The sequence below is a fragment of the Medicago sativa genome, chromosome 4, assembly GCF_051527215.1.
Source record: "Medicago sativa cultivar Bolivia chromosome 4, Bolivia_mono, whole genome shotgun sequence".
Classification (NCBI taxonomy): Eukaryota; Viridiplantae; Streptophyta; class Magnoliopsida; order Fabales; family Fabaceae; genus Medicago; species Medicago sativa.
In genome coordinates, this window is record NC_140752.1 from 27,619,864 (window position 1) to 27,636,827 (window position 16,964).

At 32.5% G+C, this 16,964-nt stretch overlaps 1 protein-coding gene across 1 annotated transcript; it reads right to left on the reverse strand.

Annotated features, from left to right (window-relative positions):
• Window positions 1-1,527: 1,527 nt before the first annotated feature.
• Window positions 1,528-15,459, reverse strand: LOC146927440 (uncharacterized). Its single transcript, XM_085700709.1, has 4 exons — window positions 14,817-15,459; window positions 13,425-13,640; window positions 2,261-4,237; window positions 1,528-2,070 (listed from the first exon to the last, which is right to left on the reverse strand). Exons 1-4 carry the CDS (start codon window positions 15,436-15,438, stop codon window positions 1,715-1,717), a joined length of 3,171 nt encoding a protein of 1,056 aa, XP_085556835.1. The 5' UTR covers window positions 15,439-15,459; the 3' UTR covers window positions 1,528-1,714.
• Window positions 15,460-16,964: the final 1,505 nt, after the last annotated feature.

The window sequence follows — 16,964 nt, forward strand, 5'->3', positions numbered from 1 at the left end:
ATAACTCGTCACTTTTTACTAAGTAATAATTACATTACTTTTTAATAAAAACTTACTTCATTCGGTACTTAACCAATGCCCTGGGGGCATTGGTTAACATTCTCCTAAATAAAAAGGTATTTGTGTGAGGGTGCCCTGGGGGCACCGATTAACATTCTTCTAAAGGAATTTGTAATATTTTGAATTTCTTAATTTTAGATATTGAAAATGGACCCTATAATTTTAAATTTAAGTACACATCAACATACAGTAGAAACTCTTTAATTTAATACTCGGCAAAATTAATAAACTCTCTAAAATAATAAATTTGTCCGGTCCCGACTTTGGCCAATGTAAAAAATTGAAAAACTCGATAAAATAATAAGATAATAATTTTTCGGGAGATCCCTTTATAATTTTCAGTCCCAAGAAAATTATAAATTAATAATTCATAGAAACTGAAAAAAAAATATTAAGAATAGATTGAACACATTTGTTCCTCTTGATTACATTTACTGTACTTCAAAAGTTATTATTGATTTCCAATGCATATGAACACAGTAGTTACTAATTTACGTTGAGTCCCAAGATTTGCTGCAACGTAATTCTAAGAGGCATAGACTAATTTGCCTTTTTGTTTGGTATGTACAGTATAATTACTTAAAAACTCTTTAAATTAATAATTATTAATTTATCGATAAATTAATAACTCTCTAAATTAATAAATTTCTCCGGTCCTGACATTATTAATTTATAGAGTTTTAACTGTATATTCAAATAAAATGTCAAAATGTTACTGTCAATTGCAATTGATATTTTTTTTGTTCATATTTAATGCTAAAATATTTTGAGAAATGACATAACATTGGAACACAAATATTGATCGAAAAGCTTAAAAATCATATAGTCTAAAATACTATGAACACCGTTTGTGGAATAGGTCACATCTTTTTCCTCAAATCATATAGTAAAAAATCAATTATAACACAAATTTCTATAAAAAATAATATAACATAAATATTGAAAAATATACTATGACACCATGTGTGGAATAGGTCACATCTTTTTTGACAAAATAATATAGTCAATGTGATAAAAAAAAATAATATAGAATTCTATAAAAGAAAAAGGAAGACAAGATCCAAAATGAACCAGAAAGTATCCATAAAAATGAGTTTTCACACACATATTTTTTATTTTTTTTAGTACAATTCACACATATAATTTACTAGACACATTACTTTCCTATGTAAAAATACAATCTCATGATTTTTAGTGAAGATTCATTTTAGCTCTTGATAATTTTTGAACATATCAATTTAGTCATTGATAAAAAATTATGTTCAAATTAGTCATCAAGTCAAGTATATTGATGTAACTTAAAATAGTTGCAGCAAAAAAGTAGTTAAAAAGTATGCAAGAAGTAATTGCTAAGGAACATCAAATTTCATACAGAGTGCAGGCTATGGAACATCAATCATATGACATTATTCAGTACATATGACAAACATCCAAAAACCAGTGAATACAAAGTCCAGATATATACTCAGATTCGTAAACTTTCACATGCTTGTGGGATGATCCTTTATTCAGCTGTCGATTCTTATAAAAGCAAGAGGAATGAAAAAAAAATAATGTACTTCAATATCATACAACAATGAAGAAACAGAAAGAGCAAGAACCAAAGGAAAACAGAAAGAGCAAGCCATCAATCTAAAAACAATATTGAAAACACCTATAACTTGACCCAGTTTTCACCAAGAACCAAAGTCTTTATTTTGATTAGAGACGCAATAACATCTGCCATATCGATTCTTGCTTCAGGTGAATCTTCGCAACAATTCAGGGATAAACTAAAAATAGATGACATGTGAAACAATAGATCAATTTGGTCCCCATTTAGTTGGACTAAATTAGAATCCAACACCTCCATAATTGCATTAGGCAATGATCCACTGATCCATGTCTTCAAGCTTAGTTCTGCAGCAAACATATCATTTGTTGGCTTTCTTTTTGTGAAGATTTCCATTAGCATAATCCCATAGCTGTACACGTCTCCTTTGACAGAAACAATTCCTTTAGATCCGTACTCTGCATGTTAAGTCCAGTTAATTAATATTAGTTATCAAATATTCTAAAAGTTAAGGCTTAGATCAATACAGCGTACACGTTAATTACTAATACGTGTGTTGTAGATCTTTTTTGTTGATAAAATCAAATAGATTGGTTGAGACTGAAATATAAGGAAGATAATGTTAAGCAGTAAAAGAGAAGAAATGACCTGGTGCAAGGTATCCAATAGTAGCTAAAGTCTGTGTATGAGTTTTAGATTGTCCTTCATCCATGAGCTTGGCAATGCCAAAATCGCTAACATGTGCAACCATATTTTCATCCAACAAGACATTAGAAGGCTTTAGATCACAATGAACCACGGGTATTGAAGAACCATGATGGAGATATTCCAATGCAGATGCAACATCTATCATTATATTTAACCTTTCCAAGAAATTTAAGCAATAGTTATCTGAATATAACCAATCGTCCACACTTCCATTTGACATGAACTCCAGCACCAATGCTTTGAAATCATGATTTGAACAACTACTGATAATCTTAACCAGATTTCGATGTCGTAGATTTCTCATTACATTGCATTCTGCATCAAAGCTTGTTGAATTTGCCTCTGAATCAATTACTTTCACTGCAATCATCTCACTGTCAGGAAGCATCCCCTGATACACAGAGCCAAAGCTCCCCCTTCCAAGTAAATTACTCTCATTGAAACCATTTGTTGCTTGCACAAGTTCATAATATGATATTCTTCTTGTAGCTCCTAAAACTGATAAACCCCTTTCAAGAGTATTTTTAACATTTTTCCTCTTGATTCTAAAACATATGATGAATGCAACAATTAAAATGGCTGACACAACTATGGGAAGTATGCATTTGAGTAATATCATCTTTGCCATTGGCATTTTCTTATCTTGTTTGCCACAAGGTGGTACTTGGAGGCGAGGATTTCCGCAGAGTAATCCATTGTGCATAAAAGATTGAGCTGTGAATTTCTTGAAAGGTCCACCATCAGGAATCTCTCCTTCTAATCTATTATATGATAAGTTGATGTTTTCAAGATTAACAAGTGATTCTAAGGATTTTGGAATAACACCAGTTAACATATTTTGGGACAAGTCCAAGGAGATAAAGCCTGCCATTTGATCAAGTAATTTGGGAATTGATCCATTCAGTTCATTTTCTGCTAAGGAGAGAATCTGCAATGTGAGTAAGGAATTGATGGTTGTTGGAATGTTGCTTGAAATATGATTTCTTGATAGGTCTAATAGTATAATTGCTCTCAAATTCCCAATCTCAGGTGGAAGAGTACCACTTAAGAAATTTGAAGAAAAATTTATCTCTAATATATCCCTAAGACTCCAAAGAGATAAAGGTACTCTAGAGTTCAAACTGTTGGATCCTACATGTATCCTTATAAGAGACGTCATATTTCCCATACATGTTGGTAAAACTCCAGAGAGCTTATTCTTTTCAAGATACAACTCACCCAAACTCTTCATTTCACAAAGTTCTTCAATAAATGATCCTTGTAGTCCATTGCTGCTAAGATTCAAAAATTGAAGTTTCTGCAACCCTTTGAATGTACCAGGTATTGGTCCAGTTATATTATTCACAGAAAGAGAAAAATGTAGCAAGTTGCTCATGTTTCCAACTTCTAGGGGAATATTACCATGAATTCCACATGATGCTGCCCAGAAGAATTCTGCTGTTAGGTTTCCAATTGATTTAGGAAGATTCGGTAGTATATGATTACGTGATAAGTCTAGAAATTTCAAATTTCTACAATTTGACAAGGAAGTAAAGAATTGATGAGAATCTTCAATTGTGAAATTGTTGTGAAATGTGTCAAATGTTTGGAGGAACCTTAAATTTCCAACAAAATTGGGTAGAGTTCCACTGAATGTATTGCCAGCCAATCGAAATTCAATAAGATTAGAAGAGTTGAATATACTATTTGGAATTTTTCCAATAAAATTGTTTTGATACAAATGTAGATATTGTAGGCAAGGAAGGCTATATCCCATATTTGATGGAATTCTTCCGGAGAGGTGATTTATTTCAAGATACAAGCCTTTGAGTGATGACATGTTGAAGATTTTGGAAGGAACGGATCCACTAAAGCTATTGTTATACAATACTAGCCACTCAAGTTTATCAAGATAGCCGATCTCCTCAAGTATAGAACCTGGAAATGGATAATATTCGTGGTTATTTGGTAGAATAGTGATCCTTCATCTTGTATATGGGTAATGTTTTGGGATCACAAAAAGGGACAACAAACTATATCCGACCACATTTGGTGCAAATATTTAAACATTTTGCATATAAATTAAAAAATATTTAATAGAAACATTAAATTAATGTTGATATTTTAAAAATAGTCAAGAGTTTTCAGAATTCTATTATATCGACTATTACTTATTGGTACATAAAAAATTTCATCTGCATATACAAAACATATAAAATCTTCATCAAATGTGGTACAAATATTTAACTGTGTTTTAAATATAAAATAAAAATTTATTTAATAGAAACACTACATGAATGTTGATATTTTGAAAATAATTATGAGTTTTGAAAATTTTATCATATTGACTGTTTCATATATGTATATAAAAATTTGTTTATGCAGATATAAACATATAAAATCTGCAATGGGTGTGATGCAAACATTGAATCATGCTTTGCATATAAAATAAAATGCTATTTAATAGATAAACTACATTAATGTTTATATTTTAAAAATAGTCACGAGTTTCCAATATTTTATTATATCGACTTTCTAATACATGTATATAAAATTTGTGTATGCAGATCTAAGCACATACAATATGCAACGGGAGTGGTGCAAACATTGAACATTTTGCATATAAAATAAAAAAGTTATTTAATAGAAACACTACAATATTAATTTTGATATTTTAAAAATAATCTTGAGTTTTAAAAAATTTATCATATCGACTTTCTCATATATGTACATAATTTTTTTTCTGTATATATAAGCAAATAAAATAAAAAAATTGACGCGATTCAATTATTTATCATATTTTTGTATATATAAGAGAAAAATATTTAATAAAAACATTAAATTAATATTGATAATTTTCATTTAATATCTTTAAAAATTCGACAATATTAACAATCTAATTTTTTTTATATAATTATTGCAATGTTATGTGACCTGTGTGAATGCACGAGTCTTTTATTTGTTAGAATAAGAAACTAAAAATTTAAACATTATCATTGATAAAAAAAAATCTATTTAAGATATAATTAAAACTTTGTCTAAAATATATCTGTCAAAAAAGGTCTAAAGGTGGACCCTTACTATTTTCAATAAAATAATTAATTTTACAACAACAACAATAATTGGAAGTCAACATTTTATTAAAATTTATTCAAGATTATATATATGAGACCTGCTAACGCCACATGTAAATCTATTCTCAATTACATTAAATCTCAACCATTAGATCTTGTTAATATAATGTCTTACAATGTTGCATGCCAAACTCTAAAAATCATATCTGAGGTGTAAGTTTGTGTGTGTTTGTATAATGCTTTTTTTATGTACAGTGAATACTTGCTGACCATTTTATCAAAAAATAGATAATTGAGATTAAAAGACATGAACCTCTCTCTGTTCTATCAATTCTTATAAATCCCTTATTTCATCTTCTCTAATCCGTCATCTCTTATGTTGTTCAGTTTGGGATCCCAAAACAACATTCCGATTAAAAACAAATACTCTTTATAAAAAAAAAAAAAAAAAAAAAAAAAACATATGCCTCATTTACTTTCAAGAAATTTTGGCCTCTCTTTATTCCTCACTCCGCTTTTTATCTTTTGATGTTTTAGTCTCTGACACAAGTCTTAAAGAGTAATTAAAGTATATACATATTTGTATGTTTTTGACTAAAATGTCCTTATTATAATTAAATTCACATGTGATAAGCCAAAGGTCACAACTCCTTTAATAGTTTTATGGTGTGTTTTCAATAAGGGTAAACTTGAAAAGAAAAATTAAATATACTAAAACATCAAATATTTTAGAATATAGTTGAAGTTCTAAAACATCAAAAGGAAAAAAATAGAGGGAGTATCTAATATGAATTTTTAATCGAATAGATATCTTATTCAATGTGATTGCTTGTTATATACTTAATGTTCTAGATCTTCTTCACACTGTTTGAAATTGAAGCCCTAGACCCACCATCACTCATCTTTGAAACACAGAAGTTGCAAACTTTGAGAGTAAAAAATAGTGGGTAATGAAGAAAATAATATCATTGATTAAATTATTGGTGATAATAGCAAAAAGAATAAAGGTTATAGGAAGATCAATTGATTATCTTTGGAAAAGCCAAATTAAAGTATTTTGTGAAAATTGGTTGTAGATCATTTTTAATTGAAGAAGATGAAAATGTAAATGGGTTTATAAGAATAGATAGAATAGAGGGAGGTGTTGCTTTTCTAGATAGAGCTTTTTAGTCACAACCATCTAGTTTTATATATATAATATGTCTAGGAACAGAACTACGATCACACGATCTCGATGCTTGTGCTGATGAAGATCCGGTATGGCAAAGGAAGACCTCCGCTACGGTGGAGGCTGTCCATCACCAGTGGGGAAGAAACATGCAAAATAGGTAACTGTTCCAAAGCTCAATTTAGTATATAATATTATGGAGGGACAAGTGTGTAGAATTTAATTGTACTTGGGTGTGGCAGTGGCGTCATGTTTAAATAGACAAGCTCACGGTAACTACTTTTATGAAAAATGTTGCAAATTTTGAGATTCGGTTAGAGATCGGTTGGATGGCCAATACCACCCTAAGGTGGTACTTCTATACGATAGGGCACACATGTGACCTTCCTTACGCATCCTTAAGGTTGTGTAATGGGTTAATGGATATGTTGAATTAGGCCTTTGTACAGACCGAATCCCGGTCTGGAATAGTTGCCCCACAAGCCCTCGCTATGTTTATGATATGAGGAACTTGTTTAGATCTGAAAATAGTTTGTTGGTCCTTGACGTTTTGTCGTTTCTCCCGATGAGTTTGTAGTGAGTGGGTGTTGAAAGGTGATGACTGGAGGAATGTACATCATTTGATGCATGCAAAGTTGAAACAACTCCTCCTTGGAAATTTTTATTGCGTGTCCCACAAATTTGTGGATTAAGGCGACACGCCTAATGGTGCTCAAGTATGGTTACTTTCTCGAGGTAGAATCTGAGATGTTGAGTCACACCATAATGATTATTGACCTTGAGAATTATCCCCTTTTCTGAAAACTGGGAAGAGTTTAGATATGAAATTCGGGAAATCATTTAGTAAGAGGTTAAGTAAAAATAATGGTCACAAGGAAGGGGGGTTTGAATTGTGATCCTTTGAAAGTTTTTCCTACTTCTCAAACCAGATTCAGAATTTAAAGTATGTATCAATGTGAATTTTTTACAAAAAGAGATTGGTTTTAAATAAAGGAGTTAAGGGATAGAGAAAACGATACAAATAAATTATATTGGTTCATCCAACTAGGTTGGTTCAATCCCAAGTGACTGTGAGATTTTCAATCTGGTATCAGAGATACCTTTTTAGAATCAACACCTTTCTCTTCTTTTATGGTCTACCTGACCTTTCAAGCTTTGGACAGTCTTTTCTTCATACTTTAAGCTACCATACAATCCCCCTTTATAACCTAAAGATGATTAGTGAAGCTTTGCAACCGTTGACACAATAATGTTTACAAAGAATCAATTAGATCTCCCAATAGTTCTTGTGTCTTGTTTTCATTTGGATGATGTAGCTATCTAGAGTTTCATTCCTAGTGAGAAAGCAAGGAACTAGCCGTTATTTTGTCCTTTTGTGCTTTGCCATGTGGACCAATAATGATTTGGAATTCAAAGGAATAGAGTCACAATCACTGAAGCACTGATTGGTAAAGTGATTGATGCCATAAGCAATGGGATGTTCATGGTTAACACCGGCAATACAAGTGACTGGGTCTCAAGAATCTACTCAACTCTGCAGGAAGAGAGTCTCAGAAAGAAATTCATATCGAAAATGAATATAAATTGCTGCACAAGCTGATCCTGATGTGTTTTATGCCAAGGGAAGGAGGAATAACCTATATGTCTTGGGATCACAAGCATTTTCTATACTTTTTTTATCAACAAGCATCCCATCAACCTTCCAACATACATTTTCAACTATCTTTGCACTTCTATCATACATGGAATCAAAGGGAGAATGGAATGTCCCCTCTACAAGACTTCTATCTGAAATATTCCATCAAGGGAAACTACTTCATAAGCTACAACACTTTGGAGTAGCTTCTGATAAAGAGCTTGGAACTTGCAAAATAAGAGTGATCTCAGGTTTAACTCTAGGCCACATGAAGATAGTTGAGAAGAAGAAGGTTATCATTACTGATCATGACCTTCAGACAAGCCTCAACTTATCTCAACTTATGGAGGACATCCCACTAATCTCAAGTAAGACCCTCCATATGTACTTGCTTAAGACCCTCAACTATATCATATGATCAGATTCATGACCATCCTGAACAGCCTTGGTAGCCAACAAGGAAGAGGAAGGTGACCTCATAAGATCCTAAGGTTAAAGTTTAGAAGCCAACAAAGAAGATAAAGATAACAAAAACTGCAACTTCTGATGTTCAGAAGGAAGTTGCAGAGTTAATTCTTGCTGAGATTTTGCCTACAAGAACAAGAAATGGAGCATATGAGAAAGCCCCTTCAACTTCTATTAGCATGAAACCAGAGAAAATGAAACTTAAGAAGTCCTTAGTAAGAAAAGGGAAGAATGCAGAAGAGAGTTCCAAGATCCTGGCCGCTCACATGAAGATAAAGTCTAAATATGGTACTTGAGAAGCTACAAGGCCAAATGCAATTATCACTACTGATACTCAAGGTAATCTTTCACACTCTAATCCTTCCAACGCTGTACACTTAGATTCTCCTGAACACACACCATCACCTACAAATAACCAACCACTTAGCTCAGTATATACAAAACTACTAAAATCTAAGACTCCATCACTATCACCTAAACCTCAAGTTGACCCTGTATTAGAGGTTAAGGAAGTTTTGAATGTAAGACCTCTTCAAACCTATTTACTAGGTGAGAAGCCTCTGATCATCCCTAGAATTACCAATTCTACATAAGAAGAACAAGTTGAGTTGGATAGGATAGTTGCAGAAAGAGCTAATATCCAATTTGACTTAAAAGTTCTATCAGAAGTTGGTAAACCCCTATTTTCTCAACCACCTATGTCCAAACCAAACCTAGACCAACTTTTTCATCTACTATAGATGCTCTCTCACAAAATCTAGGTGGGGAACTACCTAAACAATAAGAAATCCAAACAATAGAAATAACCTCTGAAAAAATAGATGATTCAATTGTTTCAGAAATCCACATACACTAACAACCATCAGAAACAACCTCTAAGACAACAATGGAAGTTGTTGTCTCAGAAATCCAAACAACAACAAACACAACAGACTCTAAACCACCATCAAACACCTCAACCAAAATAGTCTCTGATACATCTTCTTAGTGTCAGAAGAAGAACCCATTCTAGTTGCCCCTCTTCATTTTACTAAAAGTGAAACCAACCTTGAAACCTTTAATGTTATCATGTCTGAAGTATCACAAGTTGAAACCCAACCAGAAAACTTCGCTCAAATGAACAAAGCCTCTGATGATAACAATATGGCCATGGAACTATCAGAAGCTCCTTCTGGTATTGACATGGTTATTATATCATAAATCCCTTCGTCTTCCATTTCACAACCTCTGAACATTCAACCACCTCCAACCTTAACCTCCAATCTAGTGTTACAAGCGGTGTGCAAGACTATCTTTGATAGCCTTGAGGAGCTGGTGGAAGCAAGGAATCAAGTTATCCATCTGGTAAACTACTTAGACAAATGGAACAATCTAAGGAATCTTGTAGACAGAACTCTAGGTGATCTTCAGACTGTCTCCATTGCAACTCAAGAAAAAGCTCTTATAAGTTGGTTTCAAGAAGTCATGAAGAGTATGGAAGCAGTGGAATTGTGGAAATACATCTCGAGACAGGTTTCTAACTCCGAGTTTGTTGAAGCAACTCCACCAAAAGTGTCTGAGATTCTAATGTCTAGACTACGAGATCAGACAAATGATTGGATTAATGCCCTGTTGGAGATTATGCAAAAGCAGCAGAAATCATAGAAACTTTAGTTGCACACATTTCCTTTATGTTTCTTGCTCCTAACTTTTAATGCATCTGATAGTTTATTCAATATGATACATTTTTATGCTTTTGGTAGTATTTGTTTTGATATATTATTTGCTTCTGATGTTGATACAATCATGTTTTTATCCAATCTTTTCTTACTTTTTTTTTTTTTAACTTTTTTTGTTGATGACAAAAAGGGGAGTAAGACATATAATAACATTTAGGCTCTGAGTCCACTAAGTTAACTAAAATTAATGTAGGAGAACCTTCTTCTCATCTCTTAGCCTCTAGATATAATGTGAAGAAGGTTTTCCTACATTATATCCAGAGGCTAAGAAAATTAACATTTATGCTTCTGAGTGGCGTTAATGAACTTAAAATGAATTCAATTAACATGGATAGAACTTAGGGTGTGCTTACAAACTCACCTTCTGGACTATCAGACTAAGGGGAAACTTACAAACCTCAGACCCTAGAGTCAACTTGTTAATTAGATTAACAACAATTGTTTATTAATACTCGAGTTTGTTATCATCAAAAAATGGGAGATTGTTGGAACAAAATAAGTTTAAACAACGCCTCATGGGTTTTGATGATAACAAGGTATTAAAAGATCAATTGGATATACTAATATTTTTTCAAGTATGTAGGACCGTAGACTAGAATTTAATATGTCTTAATCAAGTATTGGTTCTGAAAGAACAATTAAAGAGCAAGGAATTTACAAGAGAAGCCAAGTTGCAAGTCAGAATCTGAAGAAGTTAGACCTAGAAGTTGATGCAGTCAGAATCTAATGATCACCCAGAAGATGAACCTCAGACCCTGGAAGCTAGTTTATGGATATTTGAAACACAAAGGTGCAGATGGCCCTACAAGATGAAGCATGATGGTTCTGAAGAATTAGAAGGTCATTGAATGGTATTCTCATAGAAGGACAATAAAGGACAAATAGTACAACTGTACAACCACTACCTCCAACATTCCCATGTGCATTGTAGGAGCTACAACTATGTCTCTAATGGATTGGAACAGTTAATTCCTTATCAAGGAATGGTTTTCAAATTATTCCTTCCTAGGACATTAACCAAATCAAGCAACAAATCAATGGTGATTGATCAAGCTTCTCTAACAACTTTATTGATGGGCTGACATTTTTCAACGTCTCCATGAAACCTCTATTTAAAGGATTGAAGACTTGAAGAAACTTCAAGACTCTGTGATATTTTCGTAGTCTCAAAACTCTATCAAAATTGTATAATCATCGAACACTTAGAATTTCTTAACAACTTTCATATCTTAGAAATTCTCAAGTCTAGAGTCTGATGTGTGTTGTATTTTACGAACACCTCACATTGTATATCAAGTGTTTAAGTCAAACAATTTTCTTTGTAATCTTTGTTTGTCAGAAGTCTCATGCTTTTGTGCTTTAGCATTTGTAATCTTTTGAGATTATAGTGAAAAATATCTTGTAAGTGACAAGGGGACTGGATTACTTACGGATTGTGGAAGGAACCAGGATAAATTCCTTTGTGTCTTTCTCTTCTCTCTCTTTACTTTTATATTCGCTGCAATTAACTTAGAACATTGCTTCAAGTTCTAAACTCTATCATAGTCTGAACCTTGGACTTAGTTAAAAAGAAGAAAAAGCTAACACAATTCAACCCCCCTTCTTTTGTTGTTCTCACCTTCAGGGTGCACATGTGACATTCCCTAAATGTCACTAAATTTAGTGATTAAAACACACCCTCTGTCTTCTCTCTAAACCCAAAAAAATGCACTGCCTCCCTCTTTCCAAATTTGTAGCCGTACAAGATGTAGATAATAGTGGTTGGTGATTTGATGATGGATTTTGCATCCACATTTCCTTTCCTTCCAGTTCGCATCGGAAGACCAAGTTTTGTTGGTGAAGCTCACAACGTCTGTCACACCAGTGTTCCCTGTTTTGCGGTTCTCTTTGTTTAATCCTCCTTCGTCGCATTTCGCCGCCATTTGTATGGAACAAGGAGACTACTTTTAGTTTCGACAAGGATCTTGAAACTCGAATCTAGGTTTGTGTTTCGTTGCTGGGTCGTAGCTCGTTGATCTGAAGGTGCTGGTTTCAAGATGGTTTGTTTTGGATTTTGTTTGTGTCTGTCGGGAGGTTTCGAGAAAGTTCAATCGTTGGAGGTCGTCAGATCATCTCACTTTTTAGCTAGCCTTTGTGTTTTTTTCTTTCTTTTGTAGGTTGGTTGGTCTTGTTCGTCTGTGTTTTTTTCTTTCTTTCTTTTGTAAGTTCAATCGTCTTGTTCGTCGGATCATCTATGTTGGTGAGTTGTTTGTTTGTGATGTATCCAGCTGTTTGTGGTGTTTGTGTGTTCTTGCCAGGGGATGGGGAGGCTCTAGATTTTAGCTTAGTTGTGGTTCGGTTTTAATAACCCGTAAGTGTCTGGTTCGGTTTCAATAACCTGAAAGGGTCTAGTTCTGTTAACCCAAAAAGGTTTGTCTGGTTACTTACGTATTGGATTCGTCCCTCGATCTGAGTTCTTATATGTCCTGCTAGAAAGAGCTTTATGCTTGTTGCTGTGTTTAGGGGGTTTGGTACTTGGATTTTGTTACGTGTTGGCAGCCGATCCATTCTCTAAATTTATATCATTTTTGTTATTTGCAATGTTCACTTTTTCATTTTTTTTTAACTTGGTTTCGTCCCCGTACGTGGGTTCGCTTGGTTGCACTCGTGGTAAGTGACTTTTTGGTCCACTTGGTATGATTTTCCATGATGTATCCTCGTTTAGGTTATACCTAGGTCAGATGTCCCCCAGTTTCTGTATCTCATTATTTTTATTTAATATATTTTTCTTTTGGCTAATATATATATATATATATATATATATATATATATATATATATATATATATATAATCCTAATTTTTAAGGGTTAACTTTCCAACTTTTACGACAAACTTTTCATATTAAAGAGCATTTTCATTAAGATTTCTTTACCAAGATTAAGGGAATATGATTCTAAAAGAAATAGATAAAATAAAAATAAAATGAAAGCTTTTTGAATAATTTTACGAAATGTAAAATAATTGAAAATGATCAATATGCTTCTTATTTCGTGTAAATGTGCTAAGATAGAAAATAAAACATACCTGTAAAAAAGTTCGATTCTAATTGTAAGTTTATCAATGATGTGCAGTTGCCAATTGATCTTGGAATGCTTCCTTCAAATTGATTGTAGGCTAATGTAAAATTTTCTAGTTGAGGAAGCTGATTGAAAAAATCATTTGGTAGTCTTCCATTTAAATTGTTATTGCCAAGTTGGACCACCCTCAAAGAAGTCATGTTGTTAAGCGATGGAATTTTACCTACATATGTAACATGAATATCACATTTAAGATTCATTTATCAATACAAAACATCAAATTTTCTGACTGTTGTTCTGCTGGTTGTTGTTGTTCCAAATTTTCTGACTTAATATATCGTTCTCTTGTTTTGTATCAGTATGTGTGTGGTTTGGTTAGGAGTTTTACATGTATAAGCTATTGATCTTTTTCGCTAGTGTCTTCTTGTAATTGTGGATATCTTGTACGTCTTGTGCTTGGTATTGGTGTTAGTAATATTTTAATGATATTTTGAGAGAATTCTTTGTTTTTTTTTTTTTTTGGTTAAGTTGCCTACTGGCTGGAGAGGTAGAGTGTCCGATGTTCTAAACGTAACATCTGCATATATTATGCAATGTTCCTATCAATTGGATAAACTAGTGTTTGTTTTCCTTTTTTTTTAATAAAATTTTAGATTATAAAAAAGTGAATGGGTATATTTATTAACTAGTCTAGCATCATAGATTGGATTTTTTTTTTTCCTTTTCAATCAAGCGGTGGAAGAGTTGAGGATCCTATAAGGCAAATACTTTTGATTTTGTCATTTTTACTAAGAAATTCATTTATGAGTTAAGAAGAGTTATGGGGCTTTTTTCAGCATGCACACTAAATTATCTTATACTACTTTTGATTTTGTCATTTTTACTAAGAAATTCATTTATGAGTTAAGAAGAGTTATGGGGCTTTTTTAGAAAGCACACTAAGTTATCTTATAACCGATAGATTATAACTTATAAACTCATCCCCTCAAGAAAAAAAAAAAAACTTATAAACTCATATGACTAATTAAAAAATATCTATTTGCACTCTAATTTTTAATTGTAAAATCTAATTAAAAACATTTTCATTACTCCTAAGATATTATTTTCCACTTTGTATTTATGCAGAAAAAATACGTAAATTATTCATAAGAAAGATTTAGTAAAATTTATATTAGAAAAGGGTAATAATTTAGTAAAATAACAATTCTCATTCTTTCACTTATAATATTTTATTAATATATGTAAAATGGTCAAATGGTCGACAAATATTGTTGAAAAGAGTAACCAATCCTAAATTAAAATTCTAAAATCACAAATGGAGGGAAACAAACTAACATTCTAAAATCACAAATGGTGGGAAACAAACTAACATGACGCATTATATATGAGGTTGGAGTACCTGAAAAGTAGTTAGATGATAAATAGAGAATTTCAAGTGAAGACATGTTTGAAATCGTTTGAGGTATGGGCCCAGACAGGCTGTTGTGACTAGTATTCAATTCTTTTAACCTCTGAAGGTTGCCAATAGACTGGGGGATAATACCACTGAAATTGTTATCACCAAGAAACAAATATTGAAGTTGTGATAAGTCCCCCAAGGCTACAGGAATTCCACCTTCAAACTCGTTAGAACTAATATGAAGAACCTTTAATTGGCGCAGCCGACATAACTCTCTTGGAAACTGACCACCGAAGTTATTGTTTTTGAGGTCAAGTATAACTAGGAAGGACAGATTCCCCAAGTTTGGGGAAACGATACCTCTAAGACTCATGTTTCGCAGAATCAAACTGTGGACTCTACTGTGTCGCTCATCACAAGTAACACCAACCCAATTGCATACGGAAGAGGAGGTTGACCAATTATTAGCCAACATATTATAGGGGTCCGAAGTAATTAGTGATTTGAATGCTAGAAGTGCAGATTGATCTGTTGTGATGTTTTTTGAATTTGAAGCTAAGAAAGCCATAAAACAATGCAATGATAGCAAAAAAAGTAAGAGACGAGATAATAAATTCCCCATTTTTCCTTGGTATGTGTGGATGAGAGAAAAGGCAAGAACTGATGGGGATGATATATAGTGGTTAAAAAATTTTCCTATGCTATTGTTAATATTATTTTGAAAATGTGAGAGATTCTCATAAAGAGAGTTGGTGGGGGTCAGGTGGTTGAAATCAACCAGTCTAGATAGATAGATATTTTGGAATCATTTTTTTCCAACTTTACAATTTAAAAGTCAGTCAACGAAAAAGAAAAAGAGTATAGCTTACATAATACATGGAAAATATATGCTAATTCATTACAATCTGACGATCCTTATTAAGGATTGATTTACTACCTCTTAATTCTTATCTTCGACTATTCTTCTGGTTATGTATAGCCACAAATTAATTCTTCTTTCTTGTGGGAAAAAAATCAAATGGTATTTTTATTTGAGTTTAATTAGTATATTATGACGGTGCATAATTATTTTACACATACATATAATAATGTGTTGTCACGTTAATTAATGAATATGACAATTTATGTGTTTTTATATTTGTTAATTAATCTAGCAACACATCATTAAATGTATGTGTAAAATAATTGTATTATTTTTTTAATGGTATTATTTTTTTTACTATTATTTAAATTAAATCTACAAACAAAAACGCTATAATTAAATCTACAATCGAAAACGCTATAATAAGTGTAGACCAAGATTTTCGGGTGTCAAGCCATTGATTGGACTTGAACCTTCAATCTACCGGACTTGCTCGATTTTATTCTTGGGAAGGGAAAAAGAGATTGAAAAACCCTTTTTGGATCCGGGGGTCGGTTACGATTCGGGAAGGTGTTAGGCACCCGCGTCGTTCACGGTACTCCGTGAGAACCTCTTTCTAACTTTATTTTTATTTGGAAAATTATTGCTTAAAGTATAAGTAAAAGAATGGAGGGAGAAGAAGTTGAAGTTTTTTTGTTATTTTATTTGATCGATTTGAGAGGAATAAAGCCTCTGCCTACGTACCCTTAAAAGGGATCAAAACCATCGTAGTTCACTCTTATAAAAACATTTTTGTGGGTTAGGTTGATTTTAGTTTGATTTTTGAAAATGATTTTTGAGAAGGGTTGCGAGACCTCAAGGCATAGAAGAATAAAATAGAAGTGAGGTTGTTTCATTTTATTTTGAGAAATTGAGTCTAAGTTTAATTAAAGTTCAATTAGGAATTTGATTAAGAAAATAAAGGGAAAATCACTTGGATTTGGATCCAAGGTTTATTATGAAAATAATTTGACTTTTGCTTATTTGATTTTTGAGATAAAAAAGATTTTTCTAAACTAACGGAAAGCGAACGTAACAACGTGAAAAATAAAGCGAGAGTAAAACAATAAATAAAGTGATAGTGTCGGTGCAAGTGTCGGTGTGTGCAATTACTAAGCTATTACATACCATCCTAGGGGCATTCTAAAGCAAGAAAATAAGCATGAATGACATTACATAAGCCTATTATACACACTAACCTTGATATTAAAAATAAATTGCAAGAGTAAAAAAATGCATGAGATTAT

Coding starts and splice junctions, on each gene's coding strand:
- LOC146927440 (XM_085700709.1), bottom strand. CDS start 15,438: ATGGGGAATTTATTATCTCGTCTCTTACTTTTTTTGCTATCATTGCAT. Junction 4,238..13,424: donor AGAATCGAACTTTTTTACAG/GTATGTTTTATT, acceptor ATCCATTTCCAG/GTTCTATACTTGAGGAGATC. Junction 2,071..2,260: donor TATTGGATACCTTGCACCAG/GTCATTTCTTCT, acceptor CTTAACATGCAG/AGTACGGATCTAAAGGAATT.